Below are 22,150 nucleotides of genomic sequence, written 5' to 3' on the forward strand. Positions count from 1 at the left end.
TAAAGTTAAACTGATAGAAGTCTGGTAATGGTATATTTAATAGCATGTTCATCATCAGATCTAATTGTTTTCCACCACAGGGTATGAAGCTTTATGTCCTCTATCAACCCAAAACAAACAGCCATACTGCTTAATGGCTGTTCAATTAATGTTTATGGTGCTACTTTTACAACCAAAGTTAAAAGACAAATAAACTCCAGGAAGCAATTTAAGAACCTCAGAAGCTTAATGGGAATTCAACCAACACCAAAAATTGCTAAAATACATGTAAGGTCCACACTTGAGGATGTGAATTAGAAAACATTAGTCAGCATTAGAGAATTTTACCAGCACAGCGGTATAATTGAACCAGACCTTCACATACGAAAAGATAGTTGAGTAACTTTAAGTTGGCTGTCTTGTGATTGCTGTTCATGCTGGGTTAAAACAGAGGAGATCTGTTCGTCCCAAGTTGCATTAAGGTCAGACTCTGTTGCCTAAATCACACAGTTATTCCCCAGAGAATGACTTGCCCTCAGTAACCTAGATGCTTTCCACCTACTCATAATTCTTTCCCCTATTTAGCAGAGCTCATGCTGATTAAAAGGAAAGAACAGTTCCAAGCAGGTTTCTCTGTTATTGCTTTGGTGCATATTAATTTTTGTCTCTCCCTTTTGTACTAAGCCTGTAGAAAACAATGTAAAACTACTGTAAATATGTTTTCACTGGAGAGCTGCCACTGTTCTAAATTATGAAAGTGAATGATTTTTGGCTTGTGCTGTTATTGTATAAAGCAGTAATATATTCTTTCTGAGCTTCCCATTTTAATTCTGGTTTCCTGACTTGCTTTTAATGATGCATTACACGCCTGTACTTCTCTGACACCTAGGCAATTAATCATTGACACTCCTCAGTCCCCCAAAGTAGCTGGACACAATTAGACAAGAAAGAACCAGACTTCAGGGGTGATGAATATTTCTTTTCAGATGCTACACATTTTTTTCACACCATAAACTCTCCTTGACATTCATTGCTGTAAATATATTTTAATAGAACTGCTGTTACTCTGCCTTTCCTCCCACCTTCCCAGGAGTTTTTGTAGATAAACGTGATGTTCAGAAACAGGTAAAAAATGCTCTGTGAAGTTTAAAGGCTGTCAAGCCTTCTTGGCAACTTCCCTGCAAGAGCACAGGTGAGAAATGACAAGCTTATCACCTGACTGGCTGGTGTTTAGAGCTGACTGCTTTTGATTAGGAAGCAATGAACCTTCCATTCTGGAGTTCATTTTATTTCATAAGCACCTCTTCACAGAAAATTATGCAGATGAATTGATTTGAAATTCATTAGTGTAATGCTACAGTTTTACTATTTGTAGTAAATACAGGCATCTTTTATGGTTTTACTGCACATTTGGAAGAATTTCAGGATGGTTACAGACTTACTTTTATTTCTCATGTATTATTGCTTGACATTTAAAAAAAATCCAATAATAATACGTGCCTGTGTTGCAGTTACTCACTTGTTCATTGCTCCATATGTACCCACACTCTATTTCCTCTCTTTTCCAGTGGGAAGAATTAGATGAGAGCAATCCTGCCTACTCAAGGACAAAGAACTGTGTCCTCAGCAGGTAAAAGTTGAGCTAGAAAGTAAGTTATTGTGAACTGCAATGGCTAACTTCTTTAATCGAAAACCCCTGTACTAAATTCTATGCTACAGGCTTTGTGATTGATACCTCAACAGCCTGTGCTGTGGAAAAGCAGAGCCACCAGAGGTGCATGCATTAAGCACTGAATTGTTCTTTCAATGTCATCCAACTTCATAAGTTGCAATGTGAATGCTCTGAGAAACTTGATACGCTTTTATCTTCTGACAGCCTTTCAATTATATGTCCTTTCACATTATTATGTAACTTCCAATGATCTGTACTGTGGACCTCAGCAATAAAAATCCATTTCATGGCTGAAGAAAACAACTTCTTTGGTCAGTCAGTTTAGACAGAGGGGAAGAAGTGCATTTGACCAGAAACTAATGCTGAGTGGAGTCAGATGGTCAGGGCAATAAAAGCTAAAAATAATATTTGACTTTGAGAGAAAAGAGAGCTCAGGATGCAGCCTAGAGGCTGGATTCAGTCCTAACCAAACATTTTTCTCTGTATCACTGTTATAAGGAGTGTGTGGGCCTACATGCTGCGGGATGGTAACAGATGTAGCTACGGAACTCACCCGTAAGACCTATGATTAACGAACAGCTTCATGTATTTATTACTAGAGAGTCAACAGTGTCTTATTTCTACTAGATTCAGGTATTCAAATATTCTCCAACGTTTAATTCTACCTGCCTTTAGAATATACATATACATATACATATACATTTTATCTTCTTATTTGCTTATCTTTTTTCATAGGTCAAGACTACATTGCATGAGTACAGCAACATATCCCAGTCATTAGATTTCTAAAATAAACAAGCAGTTCAATGACAAAGCCACCAGAGGAGAGAATCAGCAGAGGTTCTAAAGAAAATCCACTTCTAGGAAACTCCATAGGCCAGTATCCATAAAGTGAATGCAATGCATGGGGAGCTCAAAATGAAGGCCTTGAACGGCTTGTTCTACCACAGCAAAGCTCTTGTGCATCAGGCTATTGTTTCATGTCCACTTTTCAACCTCTTGCTCCACAGCAGAGTATTGAGCACAGAACAGGCTTACCTTGAACTCCAAGGACAAGCATATATGCCATATCTTCTGTTCCCTCGGCTCTACACCATTCCCTTAATGGTATGATATGATACGATACGATATGACACACACAATCTATGTCTTTTAGGGTAACTATCTGCCACAACTGAATTTAATATTCTGTTCCTTAAAAGTTTAATTATTAAGGTTGGGATTAATTTCACTTACCTCAATTATCTAGAAGGCAGCTACATTGTCTGTGCTAGGCATCTAGTCTTTATTTACTAAACAGTAGAGGGCATTTCATCCCACTTGTTTTGTGGGATGAATGTGAGACCCGTGTGAAGAGGGTCTAAACTGCCCTTTGGACATGAATTGAGTATATATGCACATATATACGCAGATGAAAAACAAGAAATTCAGAAAATGCAAATGAATTCATCTGCAAAGCTGCTGTACCTTGGCATTTTACTATGTAGTTCTGGCTTTCTCACAGTGGGGAAAAATCATCCTTCCCTTTCTTCCTCCAGTTTTCTGTTCACCTCCTAGAACTATAAGTAGGTCTTTCCATCCTCTTGAAACACTTTTTCTCTTATTGAAATCTGAAGTTAACAAGCCAAAAGGAATCACTGCTCTGAGTTCCCAAGAAAACTAAGTCATTTTTCTTTAGGTGAAGAGTGAAAATGATTACTTACTTCCAAGTCTCACTTTTAAGCATTTTTGGAGGCATAGTCCAATATGTAGGAGATTGGGCTATACGCAAGGGTATTTTGGTTCTGATGAATAGCATTCTGTGTGACAAAGAGCAAACAGCTTCCCCTTATCCTTCTGCTTGCTACGTACAAAGCAGAAATAATAATAGAGGTATCAGTTTTCTTATTCCACATTGCTATAATGTGAAAAACATTTCTAAGGACCCCACATTACTACTTGCAAAGTGTTAACATGCTTAACTATAATCTAGCTAAAACCTTAAGAAACCTGCATGTTTTTCACCCATTTCTTTATCTCACTCACAGCCTGCTTAAAACCGGAGCATGAATACTGTGATTTAGCATTTATTTCCAGCTCTTGAAAATTCACTGACTTTTTCTGAAGTTCAGAGATGTGTTAGGTTTGAATAGCTTGTGGCCATATTCTTTTAGCTCTTTCTCCGTAGAGAAAAAGCTCTAAATCTAAAGCAAGGCATAGATAAAATTTTTATCACCATTTGCAGATTGCAAATCTAAAAATAGCACAGGCAAAAAAGAACACATGATTACAAGGAATGGAGACCCGTAAGAGGACTTCATGCTGTTCTGCAGTGCAGGAGATTAAGCTTCAGGTCTGAAAGGGAAGGTTGTACCAGAGGTATGGGAAGTGATGGTGTGTTCAGGATTGAGGCAGGTATTTGTGCTGCCACTGTATGCAATTTGCTAGAGCAGCTGCAGAATAACCCACATTAGCTATTGGTACTACTTCTGGTAGTTATCTGAAACCTTCTGGACATTGCGAGCTACCATCAACAGAGACAGAATGATCTTTTTTTCACATGCTGTTTTTTTAAGAAACAAGTTTATTTCTAATAACTAAATGCAATAACTGTATCTTTATCTGATATATGGCTATAATGAAGCTTATTACAGAAAAATACAACTCCCACATAAGTGTTTAATTTCGAAGACTTAGGAAATGGTGATTTACACTTTTCAATATTATTAGATTATGTTCTCTAGTATACGCAAGAGGACATAGCCTGTGATTTCAGGGCTCCTTGCTATCCTTCTCTCCATAAAAGCTATTTAATTCTGGATATGAGATTGAATTAAATATCTGCATGTGTCTTAAACACTAGTGGTATGAATCTTTTCCAGTTTTCTGTTTTTCATCCAAATGTCTGCTGGTGTAGATTTATTTCCTTTCTTACAGGTTTTCATTGTCCCATTGTTTGTAGCAACCATGCTACAGTAATGGAACCTTATGAATGTTAACAAGTGTATGTTCACAGCAGCTCACGAAGATATCAAGATTTTTCTAGATGAACAAGTAGAGAACAGTGCAAAGAACACCAGAATCTGCAAAATTTGCTTTTAACACGACTATTTCAATGAGTTAACTCATCCCGCGGGGAGATGATTTCTCCAAATATTGGGCATTTTTAAAAACTATTGCTTTGTTCAATGTACTGCACAAATACCGTTTGACTATTTTTACATTAATTCTGTGAGAAAGATGATAAAATATTTCTTTACCATGGAAAAAGAGCATAAGAACTTTAGATACACTATCAAACTATCCTGTATCAAAGTAATATGGCTCACAGATATCTGTACATGGGCTCTCTTCCAAAGGCAGACATAAGGTGAACTAGTTTAAAATAATCCTGGTTTTTGCAGACTGAGGTAAGCTGAATTATCTCAAGGTTAACAGGAACTAAAAACATACAGGCGAATACCACAGCTCACCTGATAGACTGGAAGATCACTGTTTAGTCTGAGTGCTGACATATCCTAGAGAGGGTAGTAAAGGCCACTCCAGAGCTCAGGGCTGTGCAGAGTCCCAACCTGAGGCTCAGTCCTTCAGATCCCACTGATTTATTGCAAATGATGTTGAACACTCTCAATCCTCTGAACGCTGTTCAAAAGGTACAATACTTGCCTAAGGGCTTCAAAAATCTGAAAATCAAGTCAAAATTGGGCAGACATATTAAATGAAAACCACAAAATTAGTTGTCACATTAATATTTTAGCTGAAATGACACGTATATTCACACAGCGTCTCTGTGACACAGGGTTAGTCTGGGTGACAGAAAAATCTGTGAAGACACTACCTCCCAAATTCTGCAAGCTATGAGATAAAGCAGTTGCAAAAATTAATAATTTGCTACACAGTTCTGACCTGTTCCTGTGCCCTGCAAGAAATAAGTAGAATGTAAGAGCATGTGATCATCCGCATAGGATCTTTAACGTGATGAACAAGCATAATAAAGCAAAAATGAGGAAAATGAACAAATACTTTCCATTAGTAGTTCTGATTTTTTTTTTAACTTTTTAAAATTTTTTGTAAACTTATTGTATGGAACCTCAATGATAACATTTTAACCCAGTTTTCTCATTTAATTTTATACTTTTTATAATGGAACAAATTTATGAAGCGCTGCCTTCACTACCTTTTGTCCACCCGCAATCATCTACTTCAGATGAAACCTCATGGTTCATGCACAGTTGTATGAGTATCTTTTTATCAATGCAATAAAAAAGGAGTGTTGTGGCAGTGAATTTTATGAGCACTGACACTCTTTAATACAGCAGTGCAATTATATTAATACTAAGCAAATTACTTCTCAATGCTGGTATGGATGACAATGGGAACTTGTGAGAACGAGTTGGGTTGGAGTTGTATTTCATTTCTTGATAACATTAACTTAATCAGGTTTATGAGAGATTAATTGAAATCAATGGATCAAGAGATAATTTGAAGATTTAGCATGAGGACAGAGACTTTTTTTGAAATCTCTTAGTCTCTTCACCAAGCCAATGGAGAGACAATACAGTGTTTTAGAGCACCCGGCTGAATTATTTACTGTAAGTAAAGACCACTTCACTGAATGCATAGGTACCCTTGTAGTGGCAAAAGTTAGGTATTGAATGTGCTCAGTATTTCCCCAAATGCTACACTAAGGTAATTTCACATAAAAGAAAAAAGGAAAAGGAAAAGGAAAAGGAAAAGAAAAAGAAAAAGAAAAAGAAAAAGAAAAAGAAAAAGAAAAAGAAAAAGAAAAAGAAAAAGAAAAAAAAGAAAAAGAAAAAGAAAAAGAAAAAGAAAAAAAAAAAAAAAAGAAAAAGAAAAAGAAAAAGAAAAAGATAAAGAAAAAGAAAAAGAAAAAGAAAAAGAAAAAGAAAAAGAAAAAGAAAAAGAAAAAGAAAGAGAAAAAGAAAGAGAAAAAGAGAGAAAAAGAAAAAGAATTCTGATTGGCAGGGTAGGGCAATAGGGACATTTTTGTATAGATTCTAGCAAGTTTAATAAGTTGGCAAAAGGCAACTTTTTGGCTGTCTCCTGATATTCTACAGAAGAAACAGATTTTCATGACAGCACCAAAAAATAATTTCTGGTACCTTCAGGAGGATTCCCCCTACCAAAAGCAAATTCCTCTTACAAACTGCAGGAGCCCCAGATTTGCAGACTCTGTAAACCCTTACCTAAATGTAGAAACATGTTCCTATGATGGAAATTATTAGGTAAGTATCAACCTTGGGCTTGCAAAATAAATGGTTAAAGCAAGCGACGCACTCCAAAGTTAGATAAATATGAATTATGGGCTGGTGAAACCCTCATTTGGCTCCTTTCATGTATACACTTGATGTAGTCTTTACAATCGTTGAGTTCATTTTTTTTCTGCTTGATTTCATGCATAAGAAAAGGCACAGAAAGAACAGCTATTCAGTATTTCTTTTATCCTCATTATTCAATGTGTTGTTCCTTTATTAATTTTCTTAACTCTATTGAAATATTTATTTTTTTCTTGACAAAATTATGAATTTTGTAGTTGGCTTTCTGAGTCACTTGTGGCTATAGTACGTGACTGCTTCATCAGTGTGACTGATTTTTATTACATTTCTGAGTTAAAATAAACCATTAATCCCTATTACATAACCTGGGAAATCTATCTTTTAAAGAATACCTAACTTTAAACAGCACTTTTCATAGTCAGGCACAACTTCTGATGATGACACTTGCAATTCTGATGAAAATCAGATCCCAGGATTTTCTGTAAGACCTCAAGAAATATTGCATTAGTGGGCTTTTTCTTCAATCGTTTTGCACACCAAACCCTTCTGGTCAAGATGCTGAAGGAGAATGTAATCCATTCCTTTGTTTTAGTCAAAATCAGCTGTTTGGGCATGAAACTCCCTCTGATTTTCTTGTAACCCAATTCACTGCACAGAGCCCAAAACCTGGGAATGCCTACGGATATTCTACGGATAAGAGCTGATTTGGGCACACCGTCCTTACACATTATCACAGCCGCTTATTTGTACATTAGGCAAGCCCGTGGAGTTAACAATATGAGCACTGGGAAGACAAATCTGTGATAGGATCACTCTGTTGTTATTTAATTCGCTAATACAAATAGAGTATCTACTCGTTCTACATAGTTCCCCTGACCCAACCACCATGTACCCCAAGCATCCATTTCTGGATCTGATAGAAAACAGATACTGGTCAGGATAGATTCATACTCTGATGAAGGAAAGCAATTCTTACTCTTTTATGCATGAGAAGCCAATAGTAGAGGGTACTGCAATGCATATCTTGCAATATACTTTCACAGACACTTGCTGATAAAAGAAAAACTTGTTTTGTGAATGAACATAATCTTCTATTTTTTTGGAACTGTTTGGCATTTTCGTCAAAATCTGTAGATTAAGCAGATGCCCATCATGGAAAAGTTAATGTGAAATGAAGGTGACTGCATCTACAGAAAGTGATTTTACTGGTAGGTAGCATTACCAGCCCTGCCAACAGTATATTTACAAAATAAATGAGACAAATGGACCCATGATATATTAAAGTTGTATATCTTATTTTGGAGTTCTGAATTTTATCTGAGTGAGCTGTGAATGAAAATGACACATGTACATAAGTCCACGTGAAGAATGTGGTGTAAAAATGATTTTAAGTAAATCTATTTTCTAGATCCTAAAACATATTCTTAGAGTTATATTTTGTTGACTACCTATTACAAAGCCACGTCTTATTTCCATTAATTTAGCTAAGTAGACTCCAAAGTAGGGAAAATACCCCAACTCTGAGTCTAAAATTATCCCTAAAATGTTTTAAAATAGAACTTCTTTTATTTCTAGAATTATAAGCACTATAACATTTGAAAATATGTAGGCTTTTAGGGTCTAGTTCTATTGTGCTCCGTGCTATGGGGAATGCATTGAGTATTATGAGTCTAAAGACCTTATCAGTGTTTACAGATCTATTTCTTGTTCGTTCAAAGACATACAGCCTGAGAAACTTACCATGGCAACAGATGCAGATATAGAAAAATACAGCTATAATGCAAATGGAAAAAGAGAATAATAACAGGTTTCTTCAATGTAAGTTTTGCATACGTAAGTATGTGCACTACATGCATACATTCTGTTAGCCGCTCCATCCAGTTGCTTGGTAAAGCTCAGCAGGCTTCGTGTGATGATATAATTGCGTATCTGCACCATGGATGAGACAGTTCAGTTCTCAAAACAAATCACAGCTCCAAATACATCCTATGTTTCATGTTTTTTTTGATGCAACTTCTTACCATCGCCTGCTGCTTTGTTAATTGCACTTTATTACATTTCTTTGACCTGCTGAGTGACCTTAGCCAAATCATTCAGCTTCACTGTTTCTCTAATTCTCTATTACAAGGCAGAGATTAAAATGCTTGCTTCCTTCAGTTAGCATTTTGTGTTCAATGCAGCATTTTTTTTTAAGTTCTGTAGGTGTTATTCAAGCTTTACAAGAGCTATGCATTATTCTTAGTCTTACAATAGTAGATAGCTGTCTCTTCTCTCGAATGAGCACTAAATTCCATGAAGCATGTATCCCACAGGACTTCACGCTAGTACTGGGCAGCCCATTTTTGCCTGATCTGCAAACAAGTTCAGTTGTACTGTCAGGAATATGGAATCATAAGTGAATATAGTAAATCATGATACAAAACATCCACACATTTCATTCTGTTTACTATGCAGCGGTAAGGAAAAAAGAATGCTAAGAAGTCATAAATGAGCAGCTCAGAGGTTTGCAGCTCTGACTTCCAGTGATAAAACAGTGTGAAGGTCCTGTAACGCAAGGGCATATAACAAAGGCATTCACTGTTTTCTTGTGAGTAAGCCATCCATCACCAGCTAACGCACCCAGCATGGCAAGAACAGTGCCAGACACGATACAAACAGGTACTCTCACACTTTATAATAACACTATATAATAAGGAACTCTACCTCAATTACATCAATAGGGCACAGCAGCAGCATAAAGGAAAAGGAAATATTGTTTTCAAAATTAATTCGACTCTTATCAGGGCAGTCAAAATGTTTTCCCTACTTGTACACCCAAATCCTGCTAAAACATATCAAAAAGTTCTGATCATTTCTATAAAGCAACTTAAAAAATTCTTTGGGCACACACAGGATTTACAAAATCAACTGCATTGTGTCTTTTCTTTGATTTTTTCCACTTTTAATATGTGAATGATGACCTGTACCATTATAGCATGGATGTGATCTTCCTCCAGTAAACCTTTCTTCTGATTTACAGTTTTGAAATATGAAAGCCTGAAATTACTTTCGCAATAAACTGCTCTCTAGTAAAGCATCCTAGATTTCAAAGATAATTAAATTATTTTAGGAAAGGAGATATTTATGCCATTTAATAAGCACTAAACACAGCCCTTTATTAGGACTTATATAAGGAAAAAACACCTTTGAAACAGTGGTATGTTTTCATAGTTTAGAAATCTGCATTTCATATGCTTAAGTTTAAAGGGAGACCTTCAGTTTGAGAAAGAAAACTTTGTTCCAGTGTTCCAGATATGCATGATTTAGAGATGTAGTTCATCAATTTTAAAGAGTTCTGCTGAGTTATAATGTAAGTGACGTAGTAAACCAGAGGTTGTGAAAGGAGAGAAAATCCTTCCTGTACTTATACTAGGAGTCATAGTTCATCTTTAGATTTCCATGTTTCAGAAAATAAACACGGCATACAGCATGTCTTCACCAAAAGACATCAGCATATTCATGAGCAAAGCTCATAACTTGCCTCATAACTACGTCGATCAGCAAATCTTTCAGCGGGGATCATTTTCCTTAATGTCTCCAAATGAATGTTAACATCTAACCTACAGGACCAGAAAGAAACTCCAAAACAACAAACTCCCAAACCCAAAGAACTGAAGAAAAAGGAAAGGCTTAATGATTTCAAAGCTTTCCGTCAGGTCCCAATGAGCCATAATAATGACTAGAAAAATGTAATTAGCTAGTAGCAAAGTGGAAGATGGTGATCTTCTTTGAAGCCATAATTGATCTGAGCCTGTTACCTGCGTGCCTTTCCTGTCTCTATGGACCAGTTCAGTAAAATGGATAACAGGATATTTTTTTGACAGCTCTTGGGTTTCAATAACTGATGGAGGTCATAAAGTGCATCTAAGTTTTTGAAAAAAAAATTCAGAAGGCATTAGATTTATTTTTCTGTTTAGCATTCAAATATTTGTCAGCATTTTCTATGATTTTACTCATTAATTAGGGTTTTTCTTGTACTTTGGTTAGTGTTGGCAAGAGAAGATCACCTGAAATAGGTACAAATATGGTCTTTGTTCTTTTGACGTATCTATAATTACAGCCCAACACTTCAATTTTTCTAAGCTAAAAATTCTGCTTTTTTCTAGTAAAAAAATTGTAATCTCATAGTAAAATTTTTTTTTCACTTTTACTTTGTTAAAATGCATCTGCAAATGAACTCTGCCCTTCTGAATCCTAAAATTACATACGCTCTGATATAGGGATAAATGGGTTCTTTGTCATATAGGATGAATTTATAACCTATTCTATAATTCTGACTGTATGAACATTTCCCAAAACTTCATTGTCTTACAGTCTTGAGCAATTTACTGATGTTCCACAGCATTATAAAAGAATTCATGTTATATTTCTGGAAATAAATACTATTTTCTTTAATACCTTTGCTAGAAAGTTGTTAGTAAATAGATTCTGTGTGGAGATTATAATTTTGTTTAGATTTTATATTTGCTTCAGAATATTACAGGGAAAAATCTCTATATAGGTGCTTAGGAAATTTAGGTGAATTCTCTGAGTTATTATCTTTTAATTTTAGATACTACTTTTTCATAAAAGCAGGGAAATGTGCTGGTAAACTTTACAGATTATGAAATATTGCTAAGTAAGTTGTATAGAGAACACTGATATCCAGTGATGTCCCTGTTTAGTCTTTATACAACCTTGACTTTACTTGCTCTTGCAAGTTAATACAATATGAAATAGTAAACTTTCTAATTCTCTTCCTTAATGGATATTCTTCTTTCAAATGTTAGCAAAGACTTTTTCTCTCTGACATTTAGCTTATTCTGTAACTCTCCTTTGCCACTATTTAGAATATTCTAAATGCATTATTTGATTCTTACAAAACTTTGGATATGAATGCTTAGAAAGACAGTACACAAAGCAACACTCCTACTGTTAAACATGAAGAAAATACATCATTAATGTAGACTAAATAGTTTTTTATTTGACACAATATATCACTTGCTTCTTCTTGATTTTAACCTTCCGACAACAATCCTGGCTCCTGTTTCACGAGGACTGACATAAATCCATATTATTGTGATAAAATATCAAGCCTTTTAACAGGTGCGCACATATATGCACACTATGCTGATTCTAATGGAACTTAGTTGCTCTACTAAATCCAAGTCCCAGCTGTGGTCTGGCAGCTCCCTAACAATAGGGAGATACAGGCTCTTTGAATCTGCCGTTATTAGTGACCAGGTCTTCCCATCCATTCCTTCAGAGCTCCCATAGACACAGCAATCTGTTTTACATGCACTCACTCACTTTCACTAGCATGAAGGTTACTCAATTTAGAAGTCAGCACACATTCAAGCATAATGCAGTAATTATTGTTGGGTTATAGACTGAGCAGGGCATATGCAGTAAGAATTATCTCCTAGCTTTATGGCTATAGCTCCGTTATTCTGAGTGGAGGTTGATGACCTTGTTGAGCTAGAGGAACATTTCAATGTACTTTGAGGTGAGGTCAGGTATACTGTACTTCCTAAGGTTCTTCATTTACTCATATGAATATTTAAGATCTTGTTCAAATAGTGTAAGATAAGCTGTATAAAAATAAACAGTTATATCGTTCTACTTCATTTTCTCATAAAGGTTGCTTCTCTAGGGATATCTAATTAATTCTTTCAGTTACAATGGCTTTTGAATACATGCAATAAATCTGCTAGACAAAACAGTCCGGGAGTACAATTTTCCATAATCTGTTACTTTTCTAGGAAATTCTCTCTGTTGGTGCAGCTCTACAAGTTTTGCTCTAGCAGGTGACGATGCTCTCAGCCCCTCGGTGCTTTCTCCCTGCTCTGTTTCTAGCTGGACATGAAAATATTGCATAACCCACCTCCAGAAATCATCAGTTTAGAAACCAGCTCATTGATTGTATTCATAACAAATACTTTTTTGAATGTGCATTGTTTGCAGTTAAAATGCAGCAGTCTACCTTCTTAGGGCAATAGGGGTTTTCACTCAGGATTACGTACATTGTCTACTATGCCATGAAAGCAAAGAATCTTTCAAAACTAGACAGCTTTATTTAAAAAGGAAAACATTTAAAAATTATTTAGCTTGATGCTGCAAAGGAGCAATTATGAATATTTTAGTGCAAATCTGTGATATCTTTTGTTGCTTTAAGTATGAAATTTACAATGCACTACCATCTTTTAAAGATCAAACTGTTCTGTAGATGAGGTCAACCTGGATAAAAACAATCTTAGAAAACTTTTAATAGAAATTTTGCTTTTTCGACTTTGTTTCTCTTTTCCAGCATTTTTCACTCATTGTTTTGATATTTTATACTGCTTTTTCTTCCTATTACAAACAAAACTACTTTGTATGTGAATTCCTCCAGAGAAACTGTGTGGCTGGTGATTAGTGTCTTGGGTTACCTGTAGCACAAGTGCAGTTCTGTGTTTACTGATGATGCCTATAAGTTTTTAGACCCTCAGAATTATGGCTGAACTGAGTGGTGGATGTGTGGGATACATTACAGCTTTTCATGGAAGACTGTTAATTGGAATAAATGAATTCTCTTGTTACTCTTTCACAAACTGATATGAAAGATACTTTCTAGTTAGAAAGATGAAGATGTGAAAGATAGTTGCTAGTAGAGAACAGCCCACCCACTCATGGGAAACTTTTCATCCTAATTTCCTGAAAATCAATAGAACAAATATTTGCATAAAGAGTTGTTTGTATGACTTATTAATGTACTTTTTCTAAATAGCTTTTGTATAAAAATATTTCACAGTGCATCATTTTACTGACATATTCTGCATTTTTTTTTAATCTATGCAAATAATGCCTGTAAGGTGGACTTTGAGATAATAAAGGACACTGCTCTGCTACAAAACTGTATTTACTGGAGTCCATCCTCCAGGAGTTCACACCAGTTACCCTCACATAAAAATCTGATGCACAGTAAGAAATTCATTTTATGTACTTTGCCCTGGATCTCACTTAGATAAGGCATGACCTGCTCACACTTTTGTTTAGTAATCTCAGTAAGGCATATAGACATTTCCTGAAATATAATAAAAGCCATAACGTATAATAATCTATAATCAGTTACACCGATATGAAACTTTATTTATAGCAATGGACAGTGTTTTTCCTGCCTGTATAGACATAACATATACTGATTGAGGCATATTTGTGTAAGTGTATGCAAGGTGGGCAGGTGGAAGCTTTTTACTATAGTAGTAAGCTCACACTGATGTAACTAATATAAAGACAAATCTCAATGCCGTGTTTTATTACTTTGGCCTGTAGAGTGGTTGTAGCACATAAATCAAATCAATTTATAAAGGTCTTGAGGCAACCCTTTGGAGAGGAAAATTAAGCCCTTTATTTCTTGTTACACAACACAACTTCTGGTTTGTAAGTAACCATTGAATACACCAATAGCAGGAATGTGTTAAATCAGCCAGATCACAATCACGGGAAAAGATGCCAGAGTAATAAATGTGTCTGGGATTGTGTATTCAGTGTGCAACATCATCAGTTCTGTTCATTAAATCTTATGTAGTTTTACAGTCATGAGAGAGGAAGAGAATTTGTACTTTTTCGTGATTAAGCTGATACTTCTGAGTGAGAAAAACCAGAAACCTATCAAGCAAAAAAATAAATCCCAAACCTCCCATCTCTTTCTAGTTACTTTTGTCATAGGAAGAAATGATAAATATTTTGAGAAGCAAAGGTAAGCCATTATTGTATCTTTCTGTGTCACACAACCGGTTTGTTTGAAAAATGTAGGCATGCTTTTAATAAAAATCAACTCTTACTTTTAGTAAGAGCAGTTATATAGTATACCATCTTAATATTTGCCATTCAAAGGCTAGACAAGAAGACTTCTTTTATTTAAATGAAGGGTATTATACTATGTAAAAGCAAATGTTTTGATTGCCATACTACGCTGCTATTCAGAGAAACATTGCTGAAAAGAATTATTTTAAAACTCTTTAAAACTCTGAATATGTTTCTGTGTGTTAGTGAAAACAAGTGCACATAGAAAATAAGAAATAGGAATAAAACCCCTGAGATGCAGCAGAGCTTACCTGACCCCTTCTCAGCAGATCTGCTGCTTAGCTGTCCAGTGCCTGTGAGTCCCTGAAATAGTGAGACAGAATAAACTCAATGTAACCATCACGTAACCTACTCAAATCACGTTAACACTTCAAAGGACAAAACATACACTTCATAAACTAGTCAAAAAGAGTTAGCATGCAACTCCAGCTGCAAGAGATTTTGTTCACAAACTGAACAGCCTGTGCTTTATTCTCATCAAAAAAGTAAACCAATCACATTGACAAAAAGCCACTGTAAACAAAAAGATTTAAAGGATTAACAGTTTTGGTGTCCCTACTATCAGGTCTTCTGTTCTTTTTTCTTTTTTTTTTCATCAAAATTTACATTATGTATTTGTTGTTAGCAAGAGTTGCATTACTATTATTATTAATTTTAGTTCTGTTTATTACCTTGAGGGTTATATATTGTAGAATAATTTTGTTGTCACTAGTTAATGTTAATTAGTTGTTTTAATAGCCTATATACCTATTTGTTATCTTTTGGTAGGTTTACTTTTTTAACTATCAGTAAATTAATAACTGAGAATATTTAACATTACTGTTGCATACTGAAAATTACACTATTATTACCTGTTTAACGTTTAGTCATCCTTTGAGTCCTGCGACATATTTCCTTAATAATCATCAGCCATCAAGTCTGATAGTCTCAAAAGAAATATCAGCCCTCTAAACTGCCTTCAAGGGCGGTGATATTTAGCACTGAAAATTACAAATAAAGTTTTTAAAGTTGAGTACCAGCAACTGGGCAGTGACACTGATGATTTGTTTATCAAGACAAATTGTTATATACTACAAAAAATGCAGTCAACGCACTCTCCTGAGTGAAAACAAATAGGTGAATCTATGCAATGCTTACATGTTGAATGGGATATTTAATGTGCGGGGAAACTCAAAGGTTGAAGAACTAGCATTTAGACAATCTAACAGTGGTAAGCGGTAATCTTACCTCTTTAAACTCCATTACATTCTCACGAGAGACATGCTAATGCAAACAAGTCAATCAGAGTTTGTGTTTAGCAAGATCAAGCTTAGAGGATAGTTTAAAATCCATTTATTGTTCTAAAGCATTTTTTTCCATTAACATGTTATACATTAGTGGATACTAACCATGATTCATGTAACAGTTTAGTTTGTTAACTTTTAAATTATTTAACAACCAGAAGTTATTAATACAACTTTTAAAGTCTTACACAAAAAATCTTAAAACAGGCTTGGGTTCATTTTTGTAATTTTTATATAAAAAACATTTTAGGCATCTCTTGAAAAAGAAATAAAGCAGGCATTTAAAGCTAGAAAACAAGTAATCCCAAATTTAGTTTGTTACAAAAGGTTTCAGCTTTATTGACAAATTATGGCAAACATATTTGACAAAATTATGGTTTCCTATTTAGAGAAGCTTACACATGGAACTTTATGTGATTTTTTTTTTTAACAAATACAGGTTAAAACACTGAACAAATTCAGTTAGCTACATACATACAGTAGCTGCTTGTTTTCAACCCCATTAAAACAGCATTTAAAATTAAATTTACAAACTTAATATCGAACATCTTAATCTAAACTAACATATATTAAAAAAGACAGGTTAAAACATCTTATCTACAGCTTGATTATTGTCTGGTTCAAAAAAAAAAAAGAAATAAAAAAGAATCATATTACAGTCTTTCAGCAACCCTAAACAAAAAATCAGCCTTAGCTAGTATGTAGAGAGACTCAAGATCTGTAACAGTGTCATGCGTTTTAAGTTACACACAGCAATGAATACAACCAACAGAACATCATCTTTGAATGGTTTATAGACAATGCTTGCCGAAGGTTTTTTGTCTCTGTTTGTTTTTTAAGTCCGTGTTATAAAATAAGACTAATGCCAATGTCATTCCAATGTTATAGGAAATACAAGTAGTACATAGGATAGTAATGAGCAGTAATCCCTAGGATAGAAAAGAAATGGACTATTACTTGTCTTGTTGCTGTTTATGTGGAGACCACAGGCTATTAATTGTCTTTGAGATGAGGTCACAGATGAGGAGGACCTTCAATATCTACCATAGGGGTGTTCCCTGTAACCCCCTCTGGCTGACCTTGGAGGTGGTGCCTTTAGGCTGGAACGGGTTGTGGCCCATTCTTCTTGTGCTAAAAACAGAAGAGAAAAACATATTTTGTAAATATCTAAACTTGAAAGAACAAAGTGATGCCACTGCTTATGGCTGTCAAATTCTCAAGGGCTTTGGCTGAAAGCTTTAAAAAAATAAAATGAGGATGGTGTTACAATCCATTTATTTATCCTTCCGCAAAAACTTACAATTCTACTTCTCTACACAGGCAACTTGTCTATCTCAGGACGAAAAAAATCTTCCTCCTTTGCTTTCAGTAGAGAATGAATACCCAGTGTGGTGGCAATAGAGTCAGCTCTGGAAAAATGATGTCAATAGTCTGCCAGCACAGAATTTATTTGAAGTTTTGAGGTTCTAGCATTTAAGCTACGCACCAATGTGAATAAAGCTTAATGCAGTTGGTATGTTAATAAGACAAGGAGTTGGACTATGAAAAGATAATTCAAATGCATTTGATTTTTCACTTTCATTTGAGACCAAAGAAAGAAAATAATGGAACAAAAATAATATGTAGAAATAAAGCTACTATATTAAAACAAAAGAGTTTTACCAAACAGTTTTTACTTTGCATTATCTTTAGAGTATTTTTTAAAATTTGTTTGAATGAAATATACTCAGGAACAATAAGTTAAAAACTATAAGGCTAGTTCGGTTTTCACAAAGCTTCTACAGATTTCCTCCCCACCTCTCTACCCTTAACAAGGGATTTCTGGAAGCTAAGCCTTCCAAAGGAACAAACAGGAAGCTGCCTACATTTGCCTCCTAAATCAGCCAGTGGACCATCAAATGATTTCTGGTTTTCTCTTCCACTGACTTCAACTTATCACACAGTGATTAAAGCGGCAATGCAGAAATCATAGTATAAGATCTATCTTATATGACATCACAACGCAACATTACCTCTGTTACAACAGTCCTAGAATACATCTGACATGCACGTGGTCATGAGGAAGTTTCAAGATTTATACATGCACGTCTGAAGCTGTTTTGTCTACATCTTTGTAATGAAATAGAGAAGCTATTCTGAAATCACTGTTGTAAATCGTAGCTATTTTCATTATTATTTTATTTTATGGGTGATCAGCATGTTTGTATTACAGGTATGTGTAGAATAATAATGTTTGTAAAATACAAAAGTAAGGATCAAACTTTCTGATACTAGGGAAGAAACCCACCCTTAGTAAGTGCATAAAACCCAGAGGCTGAAAAAAAGAGGAACTTAAAAGATTGGAAGGTGACTTGAAGCCAGTGGGAAAGAGGGAAGATACAAACTGATGACGAAACATACACTTGCTGTTTCTATCAAAACAAAACTAATTGATTGGTTTATTAAAATAGATTTTTTTCCCTAAGTCTAAATTTTCTTTCAATATTACAGGGTTGTAAAGTATTTAGTATGCAGAAGCTTTTACTGAATAGCTGGAGGGCTTCATAGTTGAAGAAGCTACACCATCTATGGAAAGGTAATGATGTTCCGTGTGTGCTCCATTTCGGGGCAAAGCAAAATGAGTTAGTTCAAATCAACACTGAAGGTAAATTAATGCTTCATCTTGCACTGAAACTGAGAGAGCACTCACATCTTTGGTTACAGTAAGAGGTGGATTCACAAAACATCTTTTCAGTTGAGACACCACCAATGACTGCATTAGTGCAAATAAGACTTTTCAACGCAAAGTAAACCACATTGACTTGAAATAGCACTCACAGGATCAGACACAATGTTTTCGTTGAGAGGCAGTAACCAACACCTGAAAGCATATGGAATAATATAAACTCCAGCAAGCACTTTGCAGTGGCAATCACCAGGGAGATGGTGGTGACTGGAGATGTTGTCAATGATGAAGCACCAACTTTTGCCGCCCAAATTACCACAGGACAGAACATGATTTACATTATGTAGGGATTTGTTGGAGTCAGATAATTTGTTAAAGTGGATGCAGAGTGAACTTTGAGTGTGAATGGTCAGTCAAGTTGTTAGATCATGGACCGGATCCAGGCCCATGGCGCAACCACCAGTGTAAGTACACACAGTGTTATTGAATGTTGGCATCATGTTGAATTGTGAAAAGGTCTAAATGCCGGTTGGAGAGGACATTTATTTCCTTCCTGTTATCTTCTGATGACCTTACTCTGCTCCTCTGGGTACAGGTGTTGCTGGCCCACTAACTTCCTCACCTCAGATAATCCTTCAGGGAAATCAACTGTATTTTCCAAAACCAAAGGGCCAGTTTTCCCCTCCAACCACACCAGAGATGTCAGTGTTTAAAGATTTGTAATGAAGACTTTTTTCCTAGTTTTGGTTTAAAGATAGTCAACCATTAGTAATGTTCAAGTTAGTCTTCTACTGTAAAGAAAGTATTATACATTACTGATCTCCTTATTGTCCAAACTTCATTTTCAAAAGGAATAAAAATGTTGATGTTAAGAAAGAATTAATTCCTCCTTGCCATTCATCTTTGAAGTTTAAAAGTTGCTGTTGCCTATTTTTTTATAACATTTAATGACTTTAAAGACTTTAAAAAATCTCCCTGAATAATAAATGAAAGTCATTAGATATGCACTTTCATTTAGTAGGAAAAAACAATAGCCCACTTAGAAAATCAGAATATCTACCATTTTCTTACTTGACTAATTGGAGTGTGATCTTGCTACAGATCTACAACTGAAAAAAAATGACCTATATTCCAAAGACTCTAGGATTGACTAGAGGTAACAAAAAAAGTTTGACCAAACCAAAGCATTTTATTTAACGAGCCTGTTGGTTTTCAGTGGATGTAGTTTTATCACTGGTATCTTGTTTTTGCTAAGCACTGGTGACTTTTGTGGCCAGTAAGCAAATAATTAGCTGTCTCTATACTAAAATACTGAAAGGTTAAACCAGGTATCAAAGATGGCTTTTGTAAAAAATAAATATATAAGATAATGCTATATGAAAACAGAAAAATGAAAATATAAGATATAATAAAGGCTGTTAAAATTCTGAAAGCTACTGCTTCTCTGCAAGATGTCTTCTTTGCAACTACATTTCATTATTTTCTTGCCTTGGGGTGTGAGGGGAAAGCTTGGGGAGGGGGAATATCAGCTGCAGAGCTGAATTAAGGCTCAGACTAGCACATATTAGGAGTGGACATCTCTGGAGAAGATTTGGTAGCAAGTGCTCTTGGTATGGAACAAGAAACATTCCTGTTGTGATTTTCTTTGGTGCATTCTATTTATTTGCTTTTTCTTTGAGGTGCTTGTGATGCTCTCTTACTGGATACCAGGAGTTTTATGGTCACATGAAACCAAAGTTTAATGTGGAAAGCTATTGCCTAGAGAGTTGAAGATGTGGCAGCCAACATGATATAGTTCTAAATCCTCAGGTCTCTTATTCCTACAGGAAATCAGTTTTCATATAGAGAATTTAAAAATTGTCCCTCTGCAGTATGTTCTATTACACCCTTTAAAAATGGCATTTTGCTGTAAATGTGCTGCAGCTTCAATTACCCTTTGCTGAAGTGCCACTGCATTTGCAGAGAGGCCTTGGGGAGAAGTAGGATTTAGATAAAAAAGGGAGAAGCTTTATTTATATAAATGAAAATGACAAAAGTAGTAAAAATACTCACTAAATGTACAACACAAAGACAAACCAATTTCTTGTTCCCTTCAATTCACCTCCCTCACCTCTGGATGGAAACACCTTCATATAGAGGTGAAACATATAGTCTTTCTGCCAGTACTCATATACTAAAAAATTACTTTATATTACCCATAGGAAGAAGCTGTTTTTCCTTGACTAACAGTGTTCTTAAAGTAAATTGCTGCTGGGGCTGCACCAGCTTCTGATACTGAACAAGAACAGAAACCTAATTTGTGGTACAAATCTCTTATGCTCTTTTTTTTCCCAGTAACATGGTGGACCTATTGTTTGATTTGCACTTTAACAAGATCACAGCTGATTTATATCTATTTGGTAATACTACCATCAACACATAAGCAGGTGGTTTCCAGCTATCAGCTCTTGTAGATGTTGCATGATAGACTCTGCTGCATTAACAGGTGAATCTGTAGTCGAAACATAGATGGAAGTTTTGGGATTAGTCTTCAACTGGAAAAACACTGGCCTCTACCACTCATGCATCAGTAAAGGATTATGTATTTATCATGGAGAAAGCAAGATGATCTGAAGCAACTCTATAAAGAGTCTCTAAACCACAAGATAACAATAAATTACAAAAGGCAGCCATTCTGAAAAAAGAAAATCAGATTATTAGTGTTCTTTTCCTACAGGGAATTTTAATGAAGAACAATATTCCTCGATGTGCAAAGTTGCTCTTTCATATCTCAATTCCACAATTCTAGTACTCCAACATAACACTTTTTCTTCAGCGTCACAGAGGTCTGAGAATGGAAAGCGCTATCTTTGGGAATAGTCTTAAAGCATCAAAGCCATATAGACTATGTCAGTATTCACAGAGAGATTTGGGACACTCGTTGGGCAACAGAAGGGTGCTCTCAGCCCAGAAGGCCAACTGTATCATGGGCTGCTTCAAAAGAAGTGCGGCCAGCAGGTCAAAGGAGGTGATTCTGCCCCTTTATTCCTCTCTTGTGAGACCTCATCTGGAGTATTGCGTCTGGTTCTGGAATCCCCAACATAAGAAGGATATAGAGCTGTTGGAACGGGTCCAGAGGAGGGCTATGAAGATGATCAGAGGGCTGGAGCACCTCCCATACCTGGAAAGGCTGAGACAGTTTGGGTTGTTCAGCCTGGAGAAGAGAAGGCTTCAAGAAGATCTTCTAGCAACCTTCCAGTACCCAAACGGGGCTTAAAAGAAAGGTGGCAAGGGATATTTTATAAAGGCATGTAGAGATAGGACAAGGGGCAGTGGCTATAAATTGGAGAGAGGCAAGTTTAGACTAGACAGAAGGAGGAATTTCCTCACTATGAGAGTGGTGAGGCAGGTGAGGTGCAGGTTGCCCAGGGAA

At 35.6% G+C, this 22,150-nt stretch overlaps 1 protein-coding gene across 7 annotated transcripts in view; it reads right to left on the minus strand.

The window, feature by feature from the left end:
* Window positions 1-22,150, minus strand: part of KHDRBS2 (KH RNA binding domain containing, signal transduction associated 2) — a 382,051-nt gene that overhangs the window by 17,811 nt on the left and 342,090 nt on the right. For 5 of the 7 annotated variants that reach the window (XR_008449307.1, XR_008449306.1, XR_008449303.1 and 2 more), the window contains exons 9-11: window positions 17,031-17,204; window positions 15,042-15,093; window positions 5,104-5,313 (exon numbers count right to left, since the gene is read on the minus strand). Coding sequence is in view for 1 of the 7 variants with exons in the window: in XM_054063510.1 (XP_053919485.1) it covers window positions 17,107-17,204 (98 nt within the window). In the remaining 6 variants the exon portion in view is untranslated. Of the gene's footprint in view, window positions 1-3,354; window positions 3,495-5,103; window positions 5,314-15,041; window positions 15,094-16,192; window positions 17,205-22,150 lie in introns of those variants that run through there. The other 2 variants (XR_008449305.1, XM_054063510.1) reach the window with 2 other exon arrangements.

Source organism: Cuculus canorus, chromosome 3 (genome assembly GCF_017976375.1).
Source record: "Cuculus canorus isolate bCucCan1 chromosome 3, bCucCan1.pri, whole genome shotgun sequence".
In the NCBI taxonomy this organism is placed as follows: Eukaryota; Metazoa; Chordata; class Aves; order Cuculiformes; family Cuculidae; genus Cuculus; species Cuculus canorus.